The 24,937-nt window shown below is 46.3% G+C and overlaps 1 protein-coding gene across 1 annotated transcript; it reads right to left on the bottom strand.

Moving 5' to 3' along the window:
- Positions 1-410: 410 nt before the first annotated feature.
- notch1a (notch receptor 1a) lies at positions 411-24,135 on the bottom strand. The gene is made up of 34 exons (XM_076758263.1): positions 23,914-24,135; positions 22,675-22,756; positions 15,277-15,539; positions 14,843-15,181; positions 13,676-13,798; positions 13,346-13,579; positions 13,080-13,235; positions 12,785-12,970; positions 12,524-12,637; positions 11,797-11,910; positions 11,458-11,691; positions 11,249-11,359; positions 9,812-10,004; positions 9,555-9,700; positions 9,319-9,432; positions 8,598-8,717; positions 8,332-8,484; positions 8,019-8,247; positions 7,699-7,900; positions 7,431-7,584; positions 7,122-7,306; positions 6,836-6,968; positions 6,459-6,716; positions 6,246-6,358; positions 5,576-6,147; positions 5,011-5,451; positions 4,723-4,868; positions 4,391-4,604; positions 4,170-4,254; positions 3,890-4,052; positions 3,492-3,790; positions 3,236-3,383; positions 3,032-3,129; positions 411-2,923 (listed from the first exon to the last, which is right to left on the bottom strand). Exons 1-34 carry the CDS (start codon positions 23,969-23,971, stop codon positions 1,664-1,666), a joined length of 7,440 nt encoding a protein of 2,479 aa, XP_076614378.1. The 5' UTR covers positions 23,972-24,135; the 3' UTR covers positions 411-1,663.
- Positions 24,136-24,937: the final 802 nt, after the last annotated feature.

Genomic DNA, 24,937 nt, shown 5'->3' with positions numbered 1-24,937 from the left:
GCAGACAAATATGAAATGCCTATACAGTAGCTATTCCAGGTAATCCAAAATGCAGTGTAGCAAAATGATCATGCATGCATATGGCTTACTCCAAGTGTGGAATGAATCCCCATTTTTAGCATTAATTGTTTTCCAGATTAGCCTGAAATTCTGTCTTTTTCCAAAGATCCAGCGCACATCTGCTTGAACAGGTAGATCATGTAGGCAAAAAATAGCATAAACCATCTGTTGTTGGTTAACCGCCAAGTTTTTATGGTTGCATCCATACACATCAAGTCTAAAATCTTTCAACATCAGCAGCGATGATGGCTTTACTGTTGTGCTATCACCACTAGAGGGCGTCAGACACCCACATCATCCACATGACAGTTCAGAAAATCAAGTTAAAACAGCAACGGAGGCCATATGTTAACGCTTAACAGCAGCTTTTATTGAATCAAGACAATTTTTACAAAACATTTTTAATCAGGAAATACTTCTTTGCAAACTACAACTTTGCATGAACATCGATTTTGAATTACATCTTTTCTTAAAACATCTTTAACTCTGAATTAGTTTATAAAACATGACATTTAGACACCTTAAACCACACTCCTTTACAAAGTGCAGGTGATGTCGTTCAACACACAGAGGTCCCATTTCTTTGACAAACAATGTTCTCCACCTTGAAGACACTTTTTTTTAGAAGAAATCTCACAAATACGTTGCTTTTCTTCGGAAAAACAAAAATCACACTGGCACTATTTTAAACTGTGTAACATTTCCTACAACAGGTCTGCACTTTAACACTTAACAGGTTAAACATGGTAACCATAATCACTGATTTGGGATAAAATATGAAATGGCAAACAGTCTTTGCATCATAAATGATCACAAATCAATCATTCAGCTCCAGCCCAGATCATTACTCAATAAAAATAGGCTCAGGTTGATTTAGATGCATTTCCACTCATTTAGAAAAGCATCTCTCAACTGATATGGGATATATGTGCTTTTAGGTCCCAAATCTCCAAAGTAAATGACATAATTTGTGTTTACTCGGCTTTGTTACTCATTTTGCCAAGAGACGACAGCCTAGCAAGCAACATTATGAAAGGTGACACTTTGTATATATATTTGATAATCTAACACAGACTCAGTGGTAAGACTTAGTGAAATGTAGTTCAGTAACAAAATCTGTGTCACTTAAAGACAAAGGAGGTTAAAATATAATTAATACTGAAAATTTTAAAATAATCTATAAAAGCTGAAAAAAATCTGTACAGACATAACGCAACGCAAATCCCAAAAATAAAAATTTATGAAGGCTGATGCATCAAAAGATTAAAATAAATCCAGTGGATATAGCAACACAAGACACAAATAAATAGCCAGTGTACACATCTAGGAGTCTTTTTTCTGATATACACTCCCTTAAAAATGGATTCTAATCTTCCCATACATAACAGAACAAAAAAACATAAAAAAGCATAAATATAAAAGCATCTTCTTTATATTTCAGGTCAAAAAAAGCACATAAATAAATACAAAATTACTAAAACTGTTCTTATCGTTAGTATAAAAACTGAAAATAAAAAAGGAGCATGTTCAGTCTTGAGACAGGGTCATCACTCTCTTTCTGTATCAACTTACTTTATATATTTTTTGTCCATTTTACAAGTCTCTACTTAAACTGGTCTGGGATCAGATTCATCTGCGAATGGATACTTGTAGGCGGGCTGGAGATGCCTTCTGACCAGTCGGACATGTTGGAATGTGGGGATGAGCTTGACCACTGGTCAGGGGAGCCAGGGGAGGGAGTTAGAAACGGATGGTCAGGCACCTGCAGCTGGTGGTTAGGTGTGTTGTCCATGGGGCCAGAATAGCTGTGCTGGGAGGGAGGGGTGAGAAACTGGGTGCCGAGGATTTGCGTTTCCTGGGGCATTACAGTGTGGATGGGCATAGACCGACCCGAGCCGTTGTTTTGCTGCATGTCGGAGCCGTTCAGCTCGATGTTTGGGAAGCTCTGGTTGTGGGGCTGCCCGGCTGTGGCAGAGTTGGAGTTTTGGTGTTGGAGCTGCCGCGAGTGAGCCTGCTGCATCATGTGTGCAGACGAACCGAGGTGGCTGGTCTGCAGATTCTGGTAGCCCATGATCTGAGACAGGGTGGCAGTGCTGACACCTTGCAGAGCACCCATCATGTTGTGGGACATGGGTGGCGCCTGGGTGAAGTTTCCTTGCTGGCCTACACCTGGGTGCATCCTGGTGACCCAGTCACACTGGCCTCCTCTGCTGCCACCTATGGATGTTGTGCCCTGACTGTTGGGGCTGGACACGGGCAGGTGGGACAGACGGGGTGGGTTAGGATCAAAAGACATACAGCCCATGTCCTTACCCATGCTCATCTGGCCCATATGGTCTCCGTTGCCTTGTAGGTGATTTAGAGACATAGGTGGGGACTGCTGGAAGGGGGATGTCATGGGAGGAGAGGCCACGTCAGACAGATAGCCATGCGGTGACTCGAGGGAATCAACCGGGGATAGGACAGCTGATGTGTCCAACAAGTTACCCTTCCCATCCAGCGACTTTTTCTTCTTCATTCTACTATCTTTGCCCCCATCCTTCCCTCCTTTTCCACCGGAGCTAAGTTTGCGAACCTTCTTAACTGATACAGTGGGCTTGATGTTGCTAAGGTAGTCACTGGGGGAGGAGAGAGGTGGCGAGAGGCTGGAGGTGCTTAAGGGGGCGCTGTGAAGTCCGGGACTCCTAACCACATTGTACTCATCCAGAAGGCGGACGATGTCATGGTGCATGCGTTCCTGGGCGATATCTCTGGGTAGCTGGTCGAGATGGTCAGTGATCTCACGATTGGCAAAGTGCTCCAGAAGAACTTTGGCTGTCTCGAAGCTGCCTTCACGTGCTGCAAGAAAGAGTGGTGTCTCCTCCTACAAAGCAAACAAAAAAGACAGTTAATACACTTGGTACACTATTATGAATGTAACAGTGTAAGTACTTGCCAAATACCTCCATCACAGTCATATCATTTCACTTACCTTGTTGTCTTGCATGTCTTTGTTGGCACCATTCTTCAGCAGCACCATAGCAGCCTCCACATTGTTTACAGCCGCGGCCCAGTGAAGAGCAGATTTACCTGCAGAAAGAGTGAAAATGGAGAGGGTTGATAATCATGACAAGCCCTGCACATTGAATGATCTTTATGGACTGTGGAGATGATAGGTTGATAAAGCATTAGTTACCAGAGTCATCTGTGGCGTTAGCATCGGCATGACAGTTGATAAGCTCTTCCACCATGCCATCAACTGCCAATCGGGCTGCCAGAATCAGCGGTGTTGTTCCGTCATGCATGCGGGCATCAAGATCAGTGGCGCGGTTTCGGATTAAAATCTGCAAGAACACAGACTTGTTTGGTTAAGTGCTTTCGAGCTGCTGGACAAACTTTATCAGAAATCAAAGCCTGGAGAGATATGAGACCCCAGCAGAGGAAGCCGTTACCTGGAACACTCCCTGTGCATCTGCAGCTACAGCAGCGTGAAGGGGGGTGCGGCCCATGTTGTCCTGAACGTTGGCGTCGGCACTGGACTCCAGGAGACGTTTGGCGGCATCAGAGCGGGCGTATCGAGCCGCCAGGTGGAGGGCAGTCTCGCCTGTGCGGTCGGTCTGGTTGTGGAGGTTGGCGCCCTGGTAAATGAAGTCAGAGATGATTTCTGCTGAAGGATCCTCTTCCTCTTCACTGTTGCCAGTCTCCAAACCTCCACCGCTGCAGGAGGCGATCATCAGGGGAGTAAAACCATCTGAAACAGAAAGTAAGGGGATTATAATGAGTAATGAGTAAAGAGTGTTTTCATGCTGACAAACTATTCTGTAAGTCATCCAATGACAAGTGTACACACCTGGTCCTCTGACATTCACATCCATGCAGTCATTCTCTATCTCTCCCTGAGGAGGGGTCGGCGCAATGGAAGCAATACGCAGATCAGCTGCATCCAGATGCTGCTGTGTCCATTTCCTGTGGTCAGTATGGTCACTCAAATCCAACATGGCCTGCTCCTCAAACTGAGAGAGACATCACAACGTTAGCAATGAGCAGGACACGTGAAAACAGTAAAGAATAGAATTGGTTTAGATGTTTATGTAGACAAGAGGAGACTCATCTTAAATTGTTAGTCTTACCCTGAAGCGCCTGCAGTCTGGATCGTCATCATCCCATTCATTTTGATTGTCATCCATAAGATTTATATCAGAGTTTTTCATAGGCCTGTTGAAAAGATTAAGCAGGTTAGACGAGTTACATGACAACATATAGAAAGGTTGCTGCTGCCAGTCAAGGCTAAGGCTGCAGGTAGACTTTAAAGCACAGTTCTCTTCATATTCCACTTCCAAAGTCTGCTTACTTCAGTCCTACAGAATCCTCTCCCAATGGCTCTCTGCGTTTCTTTTTGCTGGGCTCTGACACTTTGAATCCCTCAGGAAACCAGAGCTGACCGTGTTCTCTTCGCCGCTTACGGGACACCAGAACACCGAGGCAGATGAAACCCAAAGCAGCCAAACCCAGGAAGACAACGTACATGGGGTAGAGCTCTGAACGGGAGGGAGTCGGTCTCACACCTGGAAAGACAGTCAAAATCACTGGGTGTTACTTAGGATTTCAACTTGATGCTCATTTGTAATATAACACGTTGAATATACTGTAAATACATGAAAGGGCTGCGGATCAGTTACGTACTGGTGACAGCTTCAATATAGGGAACATTGAGGTTCCCACTGGAGGCCAGAGCTCCAAGGAATGCAGCTACATCTGTGGCACTCTGGAAGCATTCAGTAGACTGCTGGTAGCACTGACGGTTGTCAATCTCCAGGTACACCACAGACCTATGAGCAGAAATGGGTAGAAACATTGACATTCAACACTTTTCTGTAATCCAAATAGAAATCATTCTGTCACTTAATATATTATAGATATGTTCTGTTAATGAATACACAAGAGGAGTTGAGATTTTTTTGTGGTGCTTACCCTTTGACTTGCACAGGATCCAGCTCTCTACGTTTCCGAGGGCTGACAATGGCGGACATGCTTTCCTTCACTTGACCTAAAACATTGGCTGGCATGGAAGCCCACTCAGGCCAGCCATCTGCAGAGCGCTTCAGCACGTTATGTTTCACGAGGTCCTGTTCATTGCCATAGTAAGGGAAGATCATTGGTTCTCCTTTGGCATCACGGCGGAACACCACATTGGTGTGGAGGACGCTGCTGAGGTCTCTGAGGAAAGCTGAAGAATGGTTTTTGAGCTGTTCTGGGGGGATGTGGACCACGAGAACTAAGTGGCCATCTGCCAGTTTCTCTGGCATGTTGTTGGCACAGTCCAAGCCATCCCATTCACATTCTGCATTATTGCAGCCCTGATCACAGTGACCGTCTGCATAGTGGTCTTTGCAGTACTGGTCATAGAGTGGGCTGGAAGATAAAAAGGAGACTGGGTTAGCATTGTCATTGGCATTTGTGCAAGAATGCATGCAAGAAAACATATGACAAATAATAAAATAATAATAAAAATGTTTGCTTTGTTTTCTAGACTTACTTGCATTGTCCTTCCTGTCCTTGACAGTCAAAGCCATCATAGAGGCACCCAGGGCTGTTGCACTGGCCATCACACTTCCCATCGTTGAAGTAGCGCCAGCACTGCAGGGCCGCGGAGCAGTTTTGCCAAGGATCGTCAAAATTAAGTGAGCAGTCTCCTCCATCCCAGCCGCAGGCATGGTTGTTGCACAGGGAGTCGCAGATATGGTTCCCTGCCCACTCGTCACACTGAGGAATCTCGCAGCTCACCTCCACTTCCGGAGGTGGGGTGATGTCCCGGCCAAAACCTCCTACAAAGGAATAGTCCAGGATGTGGCACAGCAGGCCATTGAAATTGCTGGGGCAGCTGCACTGGAAGAAAGGCACATCTGGGGTGATCTGGCAAGTGCCTCCATTGTAGCAGGGGTTGGAGATGCAGAGGCTGTCGGTGGGGGTCTGGCATTCAGGCCCAGTGAAGGTTGTTGGACAGAGGCAGCGTGGGCCGAGGTGGCCTGACACACATGTACCTCCATTCCTGCAATTCAGGCTCCCGCAGGAGCGAGAATCATACTCGCAGGAAGAGCCTGTGAAGCCCTGCAGGAAAAGAAATGGAGGTTATGATCACTGTGCTATACTTGAGAAAAAGTCGAATTATCTTTAAAGAGGTAGTGGTCTAACATAGCTGTACTCACAGGTGGACACTTGCAAATGAAACCATGAGGTGTGTTACTGGCAACAGCACATGTTCCTCCATTCCTGCAGGGTCTTCCTTTGCAGCCATCAAACACCTTGTCACAGCGCTGACCTGGAGAGCAGAAGCAAAATGTCACCACTCATACACCATTTATACACTGCACTCAGGCATACTGACATCTTGTTATGTGCTGCTAGATGCACATCAGTACCTGTATATCCAGTGCGGCATTCACAGCGGTAGCTGTTGGTGAGCTGGATGCAGTTGTAGGACCCTCTGGGGTCACAGGGGTCTGACAAACACTCGTTAACATCACCCTCACAGCGCTCGCCTACGTAGCCTGGTGGGCACACACACTGGTAGCCCCCAATGCGGTCCACACACTTGCCATTGTTGAAGCACTTAGGCTCATTGGTCAGTGGGTCAGTGGAGGGGGTGCAGTCATCCAAATTAATCTCACAGTGGACACCTACGGCAGACAAGAAACGCTAAGTTAGACAATATCCCTATCCTCATATTTGTGGTCCTAAATGTGTGTCAAATTAGATTTTTGTCAACATATGAACGTGAACGTATGCAAGTATATACCTTGTGTTCCTCTGGGGCAGGAGCACTTGTATGTGTTGATGAGGTCGATGCAAGTGCCTCCATTCTGACAGGGCTGTGACTGACATTCATTGATCTCTTTGGTGCAGTTTACACCGTGGTAGCCGGGGACACACTGACAGAGAAAAAGAAAAATCATTATGAGAATAATTTGGCATTTATTTTCTATGATAAAATGTTGTACAATAACTCTCAATTGTCCAGTAATCTCCATTTGTATCTGTAGCTTTCCATGTTATTTATTTCATTCTAATTTAAATCAACCTACATCACAACTGTAGCCTCCCAGATAATCAGTGCAGGAGGCTCCATTCTGGCAAGGATTTGGCGAGCACTCGTCCACTTGTTCCTGGCAGTAACTCCCAGTGTAGCCAGCCTGGCAGTGGCAGTAATGTGTGTTTCCAGCATCCAGACACTGGCCTGAGTTCCTGCACAGGTGAGCCACCTCCACCCCTGAAATCATAGCAGATGGAGTTAACAGAATATAACAGTGACACATAGGATTTGTTGTTTCGACAAATTTAATGTAAAAGGCTACATCCCATGATGGAAAGTAACTTTTGGCGGGCTGTCGTACCTTGCTGTTTGGCTGCAACCTCACAAGACACACTGGGGATGTCACAGTAGAGACCAGTCCATCCAGTCTGACACTGGCAGGTGTAAGAGGCTCCTTGCTGCCAGCAAGAACCTCCATTTTTACAGGGGGAAGAATCACACCAGCGCACAAGATTCTAACAGGGAAGCAAAGACAGAAAACACTTAATAAACTGTATAAATGGAGGCAAAGCCTGAAACCACCGCAGAGCCCCCCAAAATTATCCGGAGAGAAGATGATTTCAGACTACCTGACAATTGACCCCTGTGTAGCCATGAGCACAGGTGCACTTGTATGTCCCATAACTGTCAAGACACGTGCCTCCGTTGAGGCACGGCTTGGAGTCACACTCATTGATATCGTATTGGCAGTAGCTGCCAGTGAAACCAGGTGGACACAGGCAGGTGAACGCATTAATTCCATCCACACAGGTGCCACCGTTGAAGCAAGAGCTGAGGAAACACAGGAAAATAAAAATGTTAAAACATTGCCAGACTTGCTTTGGGTTGATTATTCAGGAAAGTTTAGTGGTTAAATAAATACAAACAACATTTTGAAAGGTTGACCTACCTGTCAGTGCAGTCGTTGGTGTTGATCTCACAGTTGATGCCACTGAAGCCAGGCGGGCAGGTGCAGGTGTAGCTGTTGACACAATCGGTGCAGTTTGCGCCATTCCTACAGGGGTTACTCTCACACTCGTTTATGTCCTGCTCACATCTGCCACCACGAAACCCGGGCAGACAGGTGCACATGAAAGTGTTGATGCCATCCCGGCACAGACCACCATTACTGCAGGGGTCTGAAACACAGAAGAGAGGATTAAAATCACTGTCTACTAGTGATGTTTTGAAATGTGAAGATGAAAAACAAATCTATTCCTTACTTGGTTTGCAGTCATCAGTGTCTGTCTCACACTTCTGGCCAGTGTAACCAGGCTGGCACTTGCACTGGTAGCCGCCCATAGTGTTATGGCAAATAGCACCATTGCGACATGGGCTCTTCACACATTCGTTGATATCAATCTCACATGTTTGACCTTGAGGCAAAGGATAGTTGAAGGCAAGTTAATCACATTGTCCAGTCAATAGATAGATTTATGGTCAGGTATGCATGACTAGGTGAAACAGAAATGGATGGATGGATGGATACCTTGCCATCCTTCAGGGCAGATGCAAGAGAAGCTCTGATAGTCTTCAGACTCTTTACATACTCCACCGTTTTTGCAGGGTCTGGGGCTGCAGGGTGCGAGCAGAGTCTCACAGTTTTCACCTGGTGGCAGAGAATAGACAACATCAGTTTTTGCATTGCACTGGCAATATAGAGCAACTGCGTTAGACTTCAAACACCAAATCACAAAACAAATATTACATTTCTTTATGTTACAAGACTCCTGTGAAAGACTTCATTTTTAAGAGTGACATAAATTCCAGTTTACATCCCACTTCCTTATCCATTTCCATGACGACTTAGTCAAACAGGAAGGGCCTTCCTGTTTCCTGCTATTGTGCGATCACAGACAGGAAACAGGAACTGGGAATAGGGCCTGGAGCAGGCTCCAGTTCTCCTCTTATATTAGCTGTTGTGGCATGTTATTCCAAAACACACACATACTGTTATCCCTGCATAGCAGACAGGCAGATCTTTCCACAAAGAGATGCCAAAAACAGACATCCCTGTTAGTGGTCATTGGCTGATGTTTTCTCTAATAACATGAGCCAGAGCTGGATAAGCCTTCTGTGTGGAAAGTGGAAGATATATATCTTTATATCTTCAAATCGGAACAAACAGCTGAGTCAGCGGCTAACTAAATTAAACAACCCAGGTAGTAGTCTGATCCCTTGTGTGAAGAAAAAGCAGCTATGTGTCATACCAGTGTAGGGCAGCAAGCAGTTGCACTTGTATCCAGCCACATCATCGATGCAGGTGCCCTGGTTGAGGCAGGGGTTGGAGGCACACTCGTTGATGTTAGTCTGGCAGTTAGGTCCTACAGTGGCAGGATTAGAGAACACACTTGGGTTAGGAGTAGGCTAACGGGGCACACACCCACTCTCAATGAGCAAAAGAAAAGGAAGGGAGTGATGGGAAGTCATAAGGGTTGTAACTGACCAGTGAAGCCGGCTCTGCACGTGCAGTGGTATCCGCTGGTCATGTCCTTGCAGGTTCCCCCATTCATGCATGGGTTGGACTCACACTCGTTGTTATTGATGTCACAGTTTGCGCCACTCCAGCCGGAGTCACAGGTGCATTTGTAGCTTCAGTGCAAAGGAAATGTCAGTCAGTGGTGTTTTCAAATTTTTATTTAATGAGTTTTATTCAGGCCACTTTTTGCTGCTCGTTCATCTTAAAACTGGATCTGTGCTCACCCATTGATGAGGTCCTGGCATCGGCCGTGGATGCAGGGGTTGCTGCCACACTCATCCACCTGAGACAGACAGGTGGCGTCGTTGTAGCCCTCTGGGCACAGGCAGGTGAAACTGTTGATGCCATCGACGCACGTGCCCCCGTTGTGACAGGGGTTGATGGCACACTCGTCGATGTTGATGTTACACATTGCTCCTGAAAGACCATGGGATGTGATTTTAGGACAATGCAGCATATATTCTCTTTGAAACATGTGATGTGATAAATAACTACACTAGTCATTATGAATGCCTCACAGCTAGACACTTTGCTCTCTGGTGTGGTATTCTTTGAGCCTTTATAAGCTGCTTGCTGAGTGTACTGTGTGGCTTTTGGACAATAGAGACAGCTAACACTAAAGACTCCCTAAACATTCAACAGGCAGAAGCTGTAGCAGCTCCAATGTGTGCCTAGCCTGGCGGCCCCTGGAGGCCCCTTTGCCTTTCCTCCATTGATTGAATGGGGTTCGGTTGAATAGGCAGAAGGAGGGTTTCAGCTGGATCTGAGAGGGGGAGGTGCTGCCAGGAGAGAGGGGGTGTGGGTGCTGTAGCTACTCTGCCTATTCACGCACACACCACCCCCCCCATCCAGGGAGAACTAACCTCACCCAGGGCTGTTTACAGGGACAGAAGGCCAGACCATTTCACACACAGCCGAGTAACAATTAAACCCCCCTCTGATCCCCTGCTCGGCTCCCTCCTCCTCTGCTCTTCATCAATCAGGAGGGGAGGGCCCAACTGCCTGATCTTCAGTTACAATAGTCCTCTGTCCCTCTGTGTCTCAGTCCCGCCGTGCCCTCCACACTCACCCCGTCAGCACAAAAAGATGGAGGGGAGGAAGAGGAGGAGGGATGCACAGAAGCCGGCACACACACTTGTTCCTCCCTGCCCCCTTTCTAGCATAATCACACGGCCACTACCAGTCAGAACCGGCTCTGCTGGGCCATGAAAGAGGAGGAAGGAAGACAAGAGTGGTCCACTTGTTGGGATCAGCCTTTGTCACTAAAGTTACTAGTACATTACAGGTGGACAAGTAAATGAAGGGGGAAACGGATTTATGGGATTTGTCATACAGTTACACACTAGTAAACATCAGCTATGTGATTAAAGGCCAAGCTGTTTTCCTTTTAAAGTATCACGTTACAGACTCTTTCCAGGCTCAACGTCACAGCCTTTTCAAGCGGCAAACAAAGTTAGTGCATTGTGTGTATGTGTGTGAGTGTGTGTGTCAGGTTGGGGACTGTGTTCTTTTCTCTACCCCCTACCCCCACCCCCATCCCACACAGGCAATCTGACACCACTGTTCTGCAGGAGTGGACCCGCCAGCCACCTGTCCTACCTGCCCCTCCCAAAGCTCAAGGGAACACCCCCCTGCACCTGTACACTCCACCCAGCGCTCACCTGTGTAGCCAGGCTCGCATGCACACTCATAGCCGTTGATTTTGTCGATGCACCTCCCGTAGTCGCATGGTTTGCTCTTACAGTCATCCAGGTTCACCTCACAATTGAAACCTGTTGATTGGAAGACGCGTAAGAAAAGGAAGTGAGGGAAATCTCCACATTTAAACTGGGAGAATCTGACATATTTGAATGTTGTTGCAAAGTCTCACCTGCAGTGCCTTTGGGGCAGGCACAAATATATGTGTTCTCCCTGTCCTGACAAGTGCCACCATTCTTGCAGGGCTGGCTTAGACACTCATTGATGTTGGTCTCACACAGGCGGCCAGTGTAGCCAGGGCGGCAGTAGCAGGTGAAGGAAGCCAGGCCGTCCTTGCAGGTGCCATAATGGCAGGGGTCAGAGTAGCACTCGTTGATGTCAGTCTCACAGTGCTGCCCTGTGTAACCTGGACAGGAAAAAAGGAAGCATTTAATAGAGTAATGCAAATTTTCATTAAGAGGGAAACTAGACAAAAAAAATGGAAGAATTCAGAAAAAAACAATTGGTTTACCTTCAGCACATTCACAGGTGTACTTGTTGGGACCATCGGTACATTTAGCTCCATTCTTGCATGGGGTGCTGGCACACTCGTCAATATCCACCTGACAGAGACTCCCCGAAAAACCTGCATATGAAATGAACAGTATTAAAATTTTCTTCAGCTTTTGGTTTAAATGTGTGAAATTCCAAAAAAATCACATCGATCGTTATAGTCTGTCTATCATGTGCATAATGCAAAAATGGATGAAAGAAAAGCTAATTTGCATCTGAAGTAGGTCTGCAGGACACTGAGGGTCCTAACGAACCGTTCCACATCACTCCTTCCGCCTCCACCCCCCTTCCTCTGCTCTTACTGTGCAGTGAAATCTTTCTTTCAAACCACAACACAATGGCCTCCAGCTTACCAGCCATAAACCAGTCCCTGCCCCCTAATTTTGGCGCTAAGCTCTAACACAAACTCTCATGCCCGCCAAATATGCTAATGTGTCTGCAACCTGATCTGTTCACCCGAAAACCCTTCAGTGATAGTATGAGAAGAAGTAAATCATTTACATTCAATCTGTGAACCATGTATGATGTGCTATACTCATTGACAGCTAAATTAATGATCCACTCTTTTATAGCCTCCTCTGTGCTCCCATTGCCTGAACAAGAAATGGTTAAAAGACACTCAAAGGATCCAAGAACCTGTTCCTTTCACTCAATTAACTCTTTCACATCCCCTGATATTTTCTCACCTTTGGGGCACTCGCAGTGGAAGGAGTTGATCTTGTCAATGCACTTGCCATTGTTGAGACAGGGTTGGCTGGCACACTCATCTGTGTTGATGTGGCAGAAGACACCCTCGTATCCTGAAATCCCATAGAAGAGTTATTAGTCCAACCATATTTCCCTTCATTTACCCTAGTCATTGTCCTGGCATTCAATAAGATACCAAAGTTTCATGCATTTAACTTTCCCCTTTTCCCTCTCCATGCATTGTAAACCAATGCTCTTACCTGGCATACAGATGCAGTGGAACCCTCCAATCTGGTCCAGACAGGTGGCATCATTATGGCAAGGATTAGACATGCATTCGTTGACGTCCATCTCGCAACGAGGTCCTTCATATCCTTGAAGACACTTACACTGGAAGGAGCCTTTGGTGTTGAGGCAGCGACCACCATGTTCACAAGGGTTGGCACCTACAGCATTTAAGACACAAGCTGTCAGGCATATGCAGTGATTTGAGCATAATAACCATAAAGGATTTCATTTCTTGACTATAGCAGAAGAAAGAAACTGTTGACTTACCGAGGGAGCACTCGTCAATGTCCAGGTTGCAGGCTGACCCTGTATATCCTGGGGGACAGGTGCAGATTGCCTTGCCATTCACTGGGTTGGTGTCACAGTTGGAACCCTTTTGACATGGGTTGCTGATGCAGGCGTCATCAAGGTGGCACAGCAAACCTGTGAGCACCACAAGAACAAATGTTCATCAAACTGTATCATCACATTACTGCACCCATAGATCATAATCTATGGGTGCAGTATTTCTGCAACAGCCCTAAGAGTCGTACCTGTGCGCCCATGAGGACACTCGCAGAAGAAGGAGGCCACGCGGTCGTGGCAGGTGGCCCCGTGGTAACAAGCTGCACTGGCGCAGTCGTCAATGTTCTCACTGCAGTCATCACCCGTCCACCCGTTGACACAGACGCAGTGGTAGCTGCCATGGGTGTCGTGGCACGTTCCTCCATTCTGGCATGCATTGGGCATCAACTCACACTCGTCCACATTTTCAGTGCAGTATTGACCTGAAAGAGTTTATAAAGAAAAATAGGGGAGGTTTCTAAGTGTTTTCTTTGTTAGACAAAAAAAGGTCCATGGTTATTCTCTTAATGAAAGGTCACCTGTGTAATGAGGTGGGCACTGGCAATTGTAGGTGTTCACTCCATCCACACACACACCACCATTCTGGCAGCTGTGGCCTGGACAGTCATCAATGTTGTGCTCACAGTGCTGACCTGTGAAGCCTGGCGAACAGGGAGAGAACAAGACAAAAAGAGACAAGATATGAAAAGGTGGGGCATAGCAAAGATACAGAAAAAGGTCTCGCAACATTTGCTTTGAGTTAATAATCACACCCATTTTCCTCTTGTTATCACTGTGCACTTAAGGGACAGATAAGCTGTCTACTCGTGGCAGACTGTTTTAATGCCCTGCAGATGATGGTGCAACTTGTCTCCCCCTCACACATCAAAGGCTTGAGTGGGAGTTTTACAGCCATGATAGTTTGATTAACAATCAACCCGCAGCTCCGCAGGTGCCTGTGCAGCTTCGCTATCAAGCTGCATTCCAGCACGGACACCCACGGGAGACACACAGCATGTGCTAAACTTTAACACACAACCCCACAATATCCCTCATTCATCTGCATATCTAAACAACTTGCTCTGTGGTGGCCATAAGTGCTCGATCAGACAATGACCCAGCCGGCCAAAAGCTTAAATAATGGCCAAATATTGAACCTTTCGGAGATGTGCTTTGTGCGACTTGGGGAGGATTTTTTTTTTTTTGCTACAGTCTTGCCTCTAACAGCATAAACCACAATTGCCCAAGATTAACCAAAGTTTTACACAATACTGCAACGGCTCTGGGTGCCAAGACAGTAAAGATGCCAAACAGAGTGGTTGTATTTAGCAGAAAAGAGATTTTTTTTGTGTGTGTGTGTGTGTGACCTCATGAATAGGGTGTGTATATCTATACGTTTATCCCTGGTGTTCTGGGGGCTCACTGGTGATTATCAGAAGGAAACGTCTGTGTGACTGCATCCTGCCAGTGGAGGCTGGCAGGGAGAGATGGGAGGGGGGGTAACCTTAGATTTCGCATTCCTCTCAGTCAGATTTTACTACAACAACAGACTGGTTTTAAGGTCAACTGATGTAATAGGAAAACAGAAGTTTGTATGTAGTTCCTGCACTCGCCATGCAACTCCATCTGTCAACAGGAAAACTACACGTTGTTCTGCTTATTTATGCGTAGATATCTATCTGTCTGCCTGTGTGTTTGTGTATTACCTGGCAGGCAGCTACAATCATAGGTGGTGTCTCCCTTCTGGACGCAGGTGCCTCCGTTCTGACATGGCGAGGGGCTGCATGGCATGTAGGGGGTCTCGCAGTGTTGGCCAGTGTACTCTTGAGGGCAGCGGCAGTGGTATGAGCCCACCTCGTTCACACACACGCCACCATTGAGACAGGGAGAGGGACTCTGGGCGCACTCGTTGACGTCTTGCTTGCAGGTTTGACCGTGGAAGGCAGGTGGGCAGGTGCAGATGTAGGTGGAATCGAAGGCTGAGCACTGACCACCGTTCGCACATGGATTGGATGCACATGGGTTGGCGAGTTGACAGGTTTTACCTTGAAAACAAAATAACAAGAGAGATTAATCATGGTGGTTCATGGTGATATGAGGCAATGGAGAGAACAGATAGAGTAAAATCTTATTTACATACCTGACCATCCAGGTGGGCACCGGCAGCGGTAGGCGGCAAGGGTAATGAGATCACATGTTCCTCCATTGCGACAGGGGGAGCTCATACAGGCGTGGTTGGTGGGGGTCAGGCATAACCGGTCAGTGAAACCCAGGCGGCACACGCAGCGGAAATCGAACGTGTTGCCGTGGGAAACAGCCCGGCATTCGCCACCATTGCGGCAGGGTGAAGGGCTGCAGGGACTTGGATACTGGCACCGATTGCCTACATAGTCACCGGGGCACCTGGGAGTGAAAGGGGAAATAGAGATGATCAGAAAACAAGGATATTTTTGGTTGAAATCATGGGAACAATAATCCTAACAAAAGGGGAATAATGGGAGGGTGGGAGGAGGGAGTATTGGAGGGTTTGCCGCCCAGGAAAGTCCCACTGCAGCGGGACAGGGACGGCATGTTGTTCTAGTGTGTCTCTCTGGATTAGACTCCCTCAGAACCTTGAAAACACATTCTGCTGGGACAACAGACGCCACAAAATAGTCTAGCCGTTCCCATCTACCTTTCACCCCCATGCTGTCCACACTCATCCTGAATGACCGTAGAGATCAAGGGGACTGTGCCGGCTCTGGATGTCGTATTTGAAGCACTGCATTCAGGCCCTAAGCCCCTGGGTGCTTCTCCCCCCTCCAGACTAAGGATGGATGCTGCTACAGTCACATAGCTCAAGCTGGCTGATTATGAGGACTGAAGACATAGAAACCCAGGACAGAAGCTTGACAACGATGAGGACTGGTCTCCCCTTTTGCAGTGTCTGGGTAGTTTTTCACCCCCCAAAAAAACAACGAATAAGGAATTCTCTGGTTCTGATTTCCAAACTGCTCAGATCATCATTTGATATGCAGCTTGTACATAATGCTGAAGTCCTATCTGTCCCGTGCAGGAGCATTTTAAGTCAGCAAATAAAGTGTTTATGTTTGAATTGGGGCTTGTGTGAGAGTGTGTAGTTGTGCATTGAGTGCGAGTGTTTGTGCGTGAGGGACGGCATCTGTTGGCCTCTGAGTATCTCCACAGGGAGCAGGTGCGCATGTTAATGAAGGCAGCTGTTGGACTGGACTCCTCCTCCTCCTTTCCCCTTATCCCTCCCCCTCCCTCCCCTCTGTCCCCTTGTCAGATGGGGGTGCTGACAAGCCAACCTCTCCTCCGGGGACATAAAGAACCCATGTGAAGTCAGCTGTTGCAACTTCTGTCTCTTCACCCTCCCCCCCGACAACCACCGCACTTATTCCTAATTCCTCTCTTATTTACCTGTTCCTCTTTTAATTTCCTTTTAAACTCTTCACTCCCTCCATTCCTGTCTCGGCCGCTTCTTCGCTGCTCTGTTTTCTCACTTCTCTCCTGTGTGGACAACTCCCAGCAGTTTGCCTTTTACAGCGTTTCCCTTATGTCACAGGGAACTGCTGAAAACTCCCTTGTTGACTTAGTTAGGTGAGACCAATCAGTGAGTTTTTAACGGTCCCATGTGCCCCACGGGGAGCCCAGACAGTTGCAATTGGCAGAAGATTGTAAAAGCATTTGGGGTGGCTTTGAAGTTCTCCTGCTTCCCATTTCACTTTACCATGAAAACCCACTGAATTATCACTGATCACTGTTTGGGTGTAAAATCCTCACTCCGCAGTTTCATGAAACAGATGTTATTAAATGTGTGTGTGTGTGTGTGTGTGTGTGTGTGTGTGTGTGTGTGTGTGTGTGCGTGTGTGTGTGTGTGTGTGTGTGTGTGTGTGTGTGTGTGTGTGTGTCCTCCCACGCTAACTAACTGTAATAGATCCTCTTTGTCCTAATGTCAGCCCAGTCTGAGATAAAGATCCACCCACATGCTGAAAAGCTAAGCAGCACACACCACGGCAACAGGTCTCTCCCAGCGATGCAATGTCCCCTCAGGCCGGAGCAGATGCTTCCCCGACCTCTGACCCCAAACACTTTTGTGACTGTGGGACGGCCTCTTTGCCTTCTCTCCCCTCTCTCCTCTCTCCCCACTGGGCCTGATCTACCATCTGCCACTCTGGGGCTGACTTTATCCTCCGATACAAAACCAGGTTGTATGCTGGAAATGCCACCGCTGTGGAAAATGTTGTGGAAATGGCTGAGGGTGGCATACAGTAATCGTGTGTGAGTATGAGTTTTACCCTCTTGATTTATCTTTCATGTTGTTTATGAAAGTATTACGTGACCACCTCTCTTCTTGAGCTCGTCGGCACTCACTCCCCCAGTTTTCTTCTTAGGTGGCTTTTTGTTTCTGCCCTCTCCTCCTCAGTCATTTAGCTGATGTTCAATTGGATTTGTCTAATCATTAGCCAAGGTCTGACCCCTGGGGTCCACATCTGTTAGTAAGACCAAGAACAGAACAGTAAGGTTCTGCTGGAGACAATAAGAAATGCACTGGGCCTGGAAGGCTCTGAACTCCCGACACAATGATTGATCTGAACTTTAACGGGATCAGTGGGTTTGATGCTGCAGTAGGAGGTGAGCACTGTACATAAAAGCATTCAGTGAGAGAATTCTTATAAATCCTGAAATATCTCCTCTCTCAAGCACTTTTCTAACAGTATAAAGTTACTTCAAATATTGTGTTTGCTTAGTGAAATAAAAAAAATTTCCACAAGTAACAAGTGTCAAAGAAAAGAGAGCCCATAAAGAGATCATTTTGATAGTTATTAAGCTATTTTCTGTCAAGGAGTGAGAGGTGAGAAGATTTATGAGGGCCAATCACGGTGACAAGGACTGAGCACCTGCTGCAGGATCACTTTCACACACAAAATGCCAGTTAACACACACCAGGGTCGTAACTTCAGCCGTGTCTGTGTGTGAGCGATACACCTTGTTCTGCTGGCGGCAGATCAATTTCAGAAGACATCCCACCTCACAGTCAGACAAGACACCTGCCTGCCACTCCACCTCTAATGATGCTTATCAGTGACAACAGATCTGCTAAAGTACATGTAGCCTGGAGTCTATTAGACAGGTTACAGAACATCTTTCTCGCCTCTCATAGCAGATATACCAGTTTGCAATATGGTGATATTCAGGATAATGAGCGCTAACTGTCCTAACCGACAGTGTTTCCTCTCATGCATATGATTAAGAAACAGATAGAGAGCCATGCACACACATGTAAACATCTAACCCATTTACCCCACTGCCTATGCCCTGTAGTGCAGCACTGACCTGCAGAAGAGTTAATGCTTCTACATTTGACAGACTGTGCTTGTGCATGTGAACTTTCAGTACCCACTACAGCCAAATGGCCTCTTATCTCTTTGCTCTGACGCCACAGCTTTGATCGACCCGCTCTGAGGATCTCCAGACTCGCAGGATCCTGATCACTGCCCAGTCTACTCGGAGACACTAAGTGCCGGGAAATATTTGCATCAAGGTTCTCTCCACAGCAGCTTTTTGAAGTTGCTCCCAGGTTCTTAAGAATGAAACTCAAAATCAACATAAAGTTTAAACACTGCGACCCACCAAACTCATTCACTGCTGTATCAGAGGCGCCCTGGCATCTGGGGAATGGGCCCAACCAGGGGAGTGGCAGCCTTAGAGCTTAAACCCCAATAAAAGCCCGACACCAGCAGGAACACTTGACCCAGTCATGAACTTGTATACTCCCGATTCGCTTAAGCCCACATGGAGCTGAGCCTTAACAGAAACCAGCTCTGTAATCCTATAGGAGGACAAATGAAGAGCAGCATTCCTTGAGGGAGAGTGGAACATCTTTTTAGTGGTGCTGGGCTTGCTCTAGACGGCCTTTACGTGTGAGACATTTTATCATCAATATGCAATACCAGACAGCTCTGTGCAAGGTCACAGAGGTCCGATCACACCAACCACCGCAGGCTTTCAGTCAATTTTCTGTCTCGAGTCTTGTTCTGTCACACGTCTTGCAGTATTTGAGACACATAGCGAGACAGTTGAGATGTTTCCTGAGTTTATTATTAACAGTCACCTCAGACCAAAACAGTGTCTATTTCGGTAAAGCAGCATCAACAGTCAGTCAGTCATGCAAAGGCAGGGTTGAGGGCAGCAACCTTTCAACCTTACTATGCCCTCATCACTATCTCACGAGTGTAAACTAAATTTGACTCACAACGCTGTGCCCTTACATGTTTTTCAGCTGCCTACAGCTCTATGGGAAACAGGAAGCACCAGACCTTCAGATAACCTCTTACTTCACAGAACTACGACCGAGTGCTTCCCCGTTACTGTTGTTTCCGTGAGTCTACAGGCCCACCACCACCGCAAACTGAAGTACACTTCAGTCGAGACAAGATTCTGATTTCCCCCAAACTGACGCCTGTGATGAATTAATCTGTGGGGTAAATATGCGTAGCACAGCAGTCCTAAAATGAATCATAGACTTGCACAAGCACAAGGAGAAAATCTAACAATCAGTTGACGTCTGTGAAAATTTCTCTTTCCCATCCATGTTTAGATTAAAAAAAAGTTCCCTGTTTGTATAAATGTAAAGCTTCAAAGAAACAGAAAAGAGAGAAAACACAGCTAAAATGAAACCAGTCAACCACGCAGCAACCGTAAAGTGATAAAACTAAATCATGTTAACGCTAGCTACTGAAGTGGCCACTCCTATATCTAGATAAGCTAAACTTACTATGCCAAATTGTTTCCTATGACGTGAAATATATCAGTTTGGATGAACAAACATTGTGGTAATTTGGTTTGTTTTCACACATAAATATGGTAGTGACTAAATCCAGTCTAGCTAGCTAGCCTAGCTGCCTTCACAGCTCTAGTGAAATGCACAATTTGGTGTGATTAAGATTAAACGTTTAAATGTGTTAAATTGAAAGCTAGAGCATGTTTTGTTGGTAGATGCTTTTTCTCTCCTCACTTACCCTGATAGGCTCTGTCTCATCTAGCCTACCGTGTGGTCTATGCCAATGAGCTTTTCTGTGTGACTGTAAAACAATGAGCCTTTACATTCAGAAAAATTAACTTTGCTGGACCGCCTGAAGACTTTAAACCCATTTTTCTTAACTTAATCTTTTGTAATGCCATGTCTTTATGACAGATAGCCTCCAGGTAACAAGAGGCCTACCCCAGAACAAAAGTTGAGCCCTATCAACCTCAGAGAGAGATAAATATACAGCAAGTAAATAAACAGGACACAAGCTTGTTCCTGTTTTAGGGATGATCCGCACTGAAAAGATTTAAATCAAGGGTGACTAATTTTAGAACCAGGAGGGACAGAAAACATCCTTTCTGCAGGAAGGGCAATGGAGAACCAATTTTGTCTTAATCTCACTAAACCCGTCCATAAGACATCTGATTACCACAGTTTACACCAAGCCTAACCTTGTTCTCTATACCAACATGTGATTTCACTCTCTGTTCTCCCACTCATGGGAACTGCACTGAAAGAGGATTTAAATCTACCTTACCACTCAAATCTGTGTCACCATATGCTTGCACGCCACTGCACAAACCACAGCATGACTCACTGGTAACTACAAGAGCTGCAAGTGTGGGCTTAAAACATTTTTACATTTAAACTTTTGACACTCGCTCTGCACGTTTCCCTGGGTCACCACAGTGCCAGTCCCTTCTTTTTCTGAGCCAGTGTGCAAAACATCAGTTTCCCCGAGTGGACTTTCCATCCATCTCACCACACATTTCCAAGCTGAAATTGCCAGTTAATGTGGCACAAAATTCAAAGTGATGATGAACACATAAGCTGGACCACTATTGGATACCCCCCGCCCTGTATAGACGCCACACTTTGACCCCTGAGCACTGACGATGAATCTTCCAAAGCACCCGTGACTGATGGCTGCTTGTCTTGGCGGGGATGAATGATTAATGGGAAGACAAGCAAAGAGGAAGAGAGAGCGCGGGTGGGTGAAGTGATGCTCTTATCCTGTCCGTTTTTAATTGGACTGAGCAGAGATGGAGACCACAATAACAGCTTTGTGGAGGAGAAGGAGGGTGGAGGGAGAGTTTCTGTGTGCGAGTGTGTGCACACGTGCGGGGGTCTGTGTGAGGGCCTGTGTGTGTGTGGAGTGTGCAGATTAGATATCGTGAATTGGTGGCCCTGGGCTAGCAGCATGGGCTCCTCAATAGCTCCCCCTTGTCTCCGTAGACCAGAGAAGCGCCTGCCATGACCACATGCCCTGAGGGGAAACCAGGCCACCCCTGAGCTCCTTTACAGACGGATAAAAATGACACCACAACAATAAAAATGTTCTGAATTTAAGCAAAAAAAAAAAAAAAAACCCTCCTCTGTCTCCCCTCAGGGATATGCATGAGGAAAAGGCTGAAGACTAACATCTTCTTTTCACTTCATCTTCTGTAATCTTGCACAAGAACGAGGTGAATCTGCAAATTTACAGGTTTTCATGTATGTCAGATTAAAGGCAATATGTTTGCATATTAAGTGTCTCACCCACAAACTATTAACATCAATCCGTAGCCTAAACAAATAGTCCACAATCTGCCTCCCTGTCTGTTCCCACTTGTTTGCCTTCGAATTTCTGCACTTTATTCCAATTAATCTCACTCTCTTGACATCAAATCCAATTACATTTCACAGCCATCTGGCTTTCTAATGGAGATCATAAGCGGGTAAGGTGGGGGTGGAGTAGAGGTGGAGGGGGGGTGTATCCATTCAGAAAGCAGGAGACAAGCCTTTTGGGGGGGGGGGGGGGGGGGGTAGGCTGGAAGGGGGTTGGTGGGGGTTATGGCAGGGGTTTGGTGTGTGTTGTGGTGTTTGGGGTGGCTGTGGCATGATGGGAAGCCCCACTCAGATTAGTCACACAGCATTATTCTGACTGCAGGACAATGGGTGACGGGCGGCGGGCGAGCCCCAGCTGTCGCCCATGAAAGGGCAGAAAAACAAGATTTAGGACTGGACGCGTCCTCTCACTTTGCTGGTGAAGGGTTCTTGCATTCATTAACAGGCCCACTGATGGTGGGGGGGTGGGCTGTTGTCCAGCTACCCCTCTCTCACCTCTCTGGAACCACGCTCTTTTTATTTCTTCGCTTCTTAAACCCTTTTCTTTTTAGGGAATGTGTGCTGCCTCACAGAGCAATGTGGCTCCTGGAGGGGCACAGGAGCACACCAGCCCAGAAGAAACTCAAGGGCCTCTGGTTGCTGGGCACAGGGCCCCCTCAAAGGCTGGAATGAAAGAGGGAATATGTGGCCCCTTTTCTTTATAACCACAAAAAAAAGCATTTTCAAGTACCAAAATTACACTACACTGCACTTCTAAGGCTGCACGAATTCCAAAACACCCGAACGAATGACATGCTTAGAGCACAAAACGATAACAGGAAATGCTAATGTACTGTGGTGGTCTACAGCGCAACATCTGGTGCATCACATGGTGCTGTTTTCAGACTTCTTGTTACTTACTTGCACTCTCCGTTTCCATTTGAAGTGGCTTCACACCTTCCTCCATTCATGCATGATTCAGTGGGCAGGGAGCATTTTAGACCTGTTGAGCAGTGAAAAGCATTAAAACACACCTTTGACCCAATGTGCATGCAGCATAGAGGTGCTGCATGCATACACGCAACAATGCCTGCAGCATAATGTGAAATCCATAAAGAAGATGCCAGGATTAAGGGGGATTAGGCAGAGTTGAAATTGTTGGTGGAATATTATGCATCAGTCAGATTTTTAATGCATCTTAATTCATATGAATTCATTTTTTTAATGCACACGCGCACATGCTGATCTGTAATTGATTTGTTACACAGTCGTCCGTTGGGGATATTGGGAAGCCTGTTGTGGACACCGGTGAGGCCAGAGCGCGTGGTGCGTGGCTTTTTTTTTCTATTGGCGGGGGGCGAGGGGGGCGCACGCTTTTGCGGGGAAAGCGCAGCAGCTGCGGGGCTCAGATGCGGAACAAAAGAAATCAGAGTCCAGCACGAGCCATAAAACACTCTCCTCGGGCATTGTTTACCGGCAGACGGGAATAACAGCACCTCCTCCACCCCCACACCCTCCGCCCGGCACTCACAACACTCTCCCACACATGTAGACAAAAGGTGCCCTCCCCCCGCCCGGCGTCCCCCTGCCCCAACACACGCACCAGCTTCCATTATCTCCTATTTCATTTAAAACCGGTTCTCAGAACAGTTAAAAAGTTTATCAAGGCCTTCATCCAAATATTTTTTAATCGTCAGCCATTAAATAAAGTTACGACACAAAATAGACACTAAAATGAAGGGGTTTCGGTAAGTTGTTTTTTTTTTTTTTTTAAGTAACCTCCCGCACTGGAAGTATAAGGCCGATTAGCCTGACTGATGTGCTCGCGCAGACAAAACAAACAGTTAACTTGTGAATAACTTTCACACTGCAGCCAAGCGCACCGCAGCGTCTGGCTGCTGCACTTCTAGTGAATTCATTCCCACGACCAAGACAGGCTCTTAAAATAAGCCAGCGAGAGTTTCCAGCAGATGTCCGCGGGAAATAATCAGATTCTAATCTTCAGATTATGCTTACACACACTGGCTGTTGAACATCACTGACTACTGATCAAATAAAAAGGTTACATATATCAATCATTCACTTCCTCGCAGCCTAATTGTTTCCTCGCTGGCGCTCGGTCATTGATTCTCCGCACCAAAACTTTCTGAGAGATTTTACCTTGTGAGATGACGATCGCAGGAATCAGAAATGTTAGTTTCACAAAGAAACGATACATTCCTCCTCTTCAGCTTCACAAATGTCGTTGACTCCCACGTCGGGTTCGCATAGATGCGCCCTTTGATATACTCCAGGTGTTGGCTTGAAATAAATATCCGCACAGAAAGGTAAGTCCAGCTGAGAGAGCGCAAAATCATCAAGAGGACTCACTTCATAGATGTTAACCTGGTGCTTTCCGAGTTCTCAATGAAATCTGCAGGCAACTCTACAAGTTCCTCCCACTCCTCTGCCTCACCCCCCTCTTCCTCCTCAGGCCGAGTAAAAGCTGCCCCCCTCCCCCCTCCACACGCTGCAGGAGGAACACTCAGTCTCCACCTCACTGTCCAAAAGGAGGATTAATACCATGAGACAGTGGTGGGAAAGAACTGTGCATTTACTCAAGTACTGCACTTAAGTACAACGTAGAGGTACTTGCACTTTCAGATGGAAAATATTGTACTTTTCCCTCATTTCATTGCTACTTTTACTTGACAGCTATCAATAGGATACTGCTCAGGCTACTTCACCGCTTAAATTAATAAAATTGTTGCATTGTTACAGATTTACACTACAATACTGCAAACCAGTTCCACCCTGACCAACTACAGCAGAAAAATGCTACTTATACATTAATTCATCATAAAAATACAACAATGATGCAATAATATTACAGTATATGACTCACAGGCCACTTTCCCGTGTGGAGTACTTTTACTTTTAAGGCATTTTACTGATGATACTTAATGTACTTTTGCGTACTGTAAGTATCATTTTCTATCCAAGACTTGATTTCTAAGTCAGGATTTGAAGACGTTTTCCACTACTGCAAATGACAATAAGTACATTTACTGAAGTGCTGTACTTAAGTACAATTTCGCAGTACTTTAGGTGAATCCAAAACATATAAACTTACAAAACTTAACCAGCTTCAACTCAATCATTTTATAAAATACAACGCATTTTTTACAGATTTAGCTTCCTAATA

This window comes from Chaetodon auriga, chromosome 19, assembly GCF_051107435.1.
Source record: "Chaetodon auriga isolate fChaAug3 chromosome 19, fChaAug3.hap1, whole genome shotgun sequence".
In the NCBI taxonomy this organism is placed as follows: Eukaryota; Metazoa; Chordata; class Actinopteri; order Chaetodontiformes; family Chaetodontidae; genus Chaetodon; species Chaetodon auriga.
This window is presented reverse-complemented; position numbering and strand designations above follow the sequence as displayed.

Excerpts from the sequence above, each read along its gene's own strand:
- notch1a (XM_076758263.1), bottom strand. The coding sequence starts at position 23,971 with ATGTATCGTTTCTTTGTGAAACTAACATTTCTGATTCCTGCGATCGTC. Across the intron at positions 12,638-12,784 it reads CCACTGCATCTGTATGCCAG|GATACGAGGGTGTCTTCTGC; the intron begins GTAAGAGCATTG and ends ATGGGATTTCAG. Across the intron at positions 4,053-4,169 it reads CAGACTGCAGGCGCTTCAGG|TTTGAGGAGCAGGCCATGTT; the intron begins GTAAGACTAACA and ends TGTCTCTCTCAG.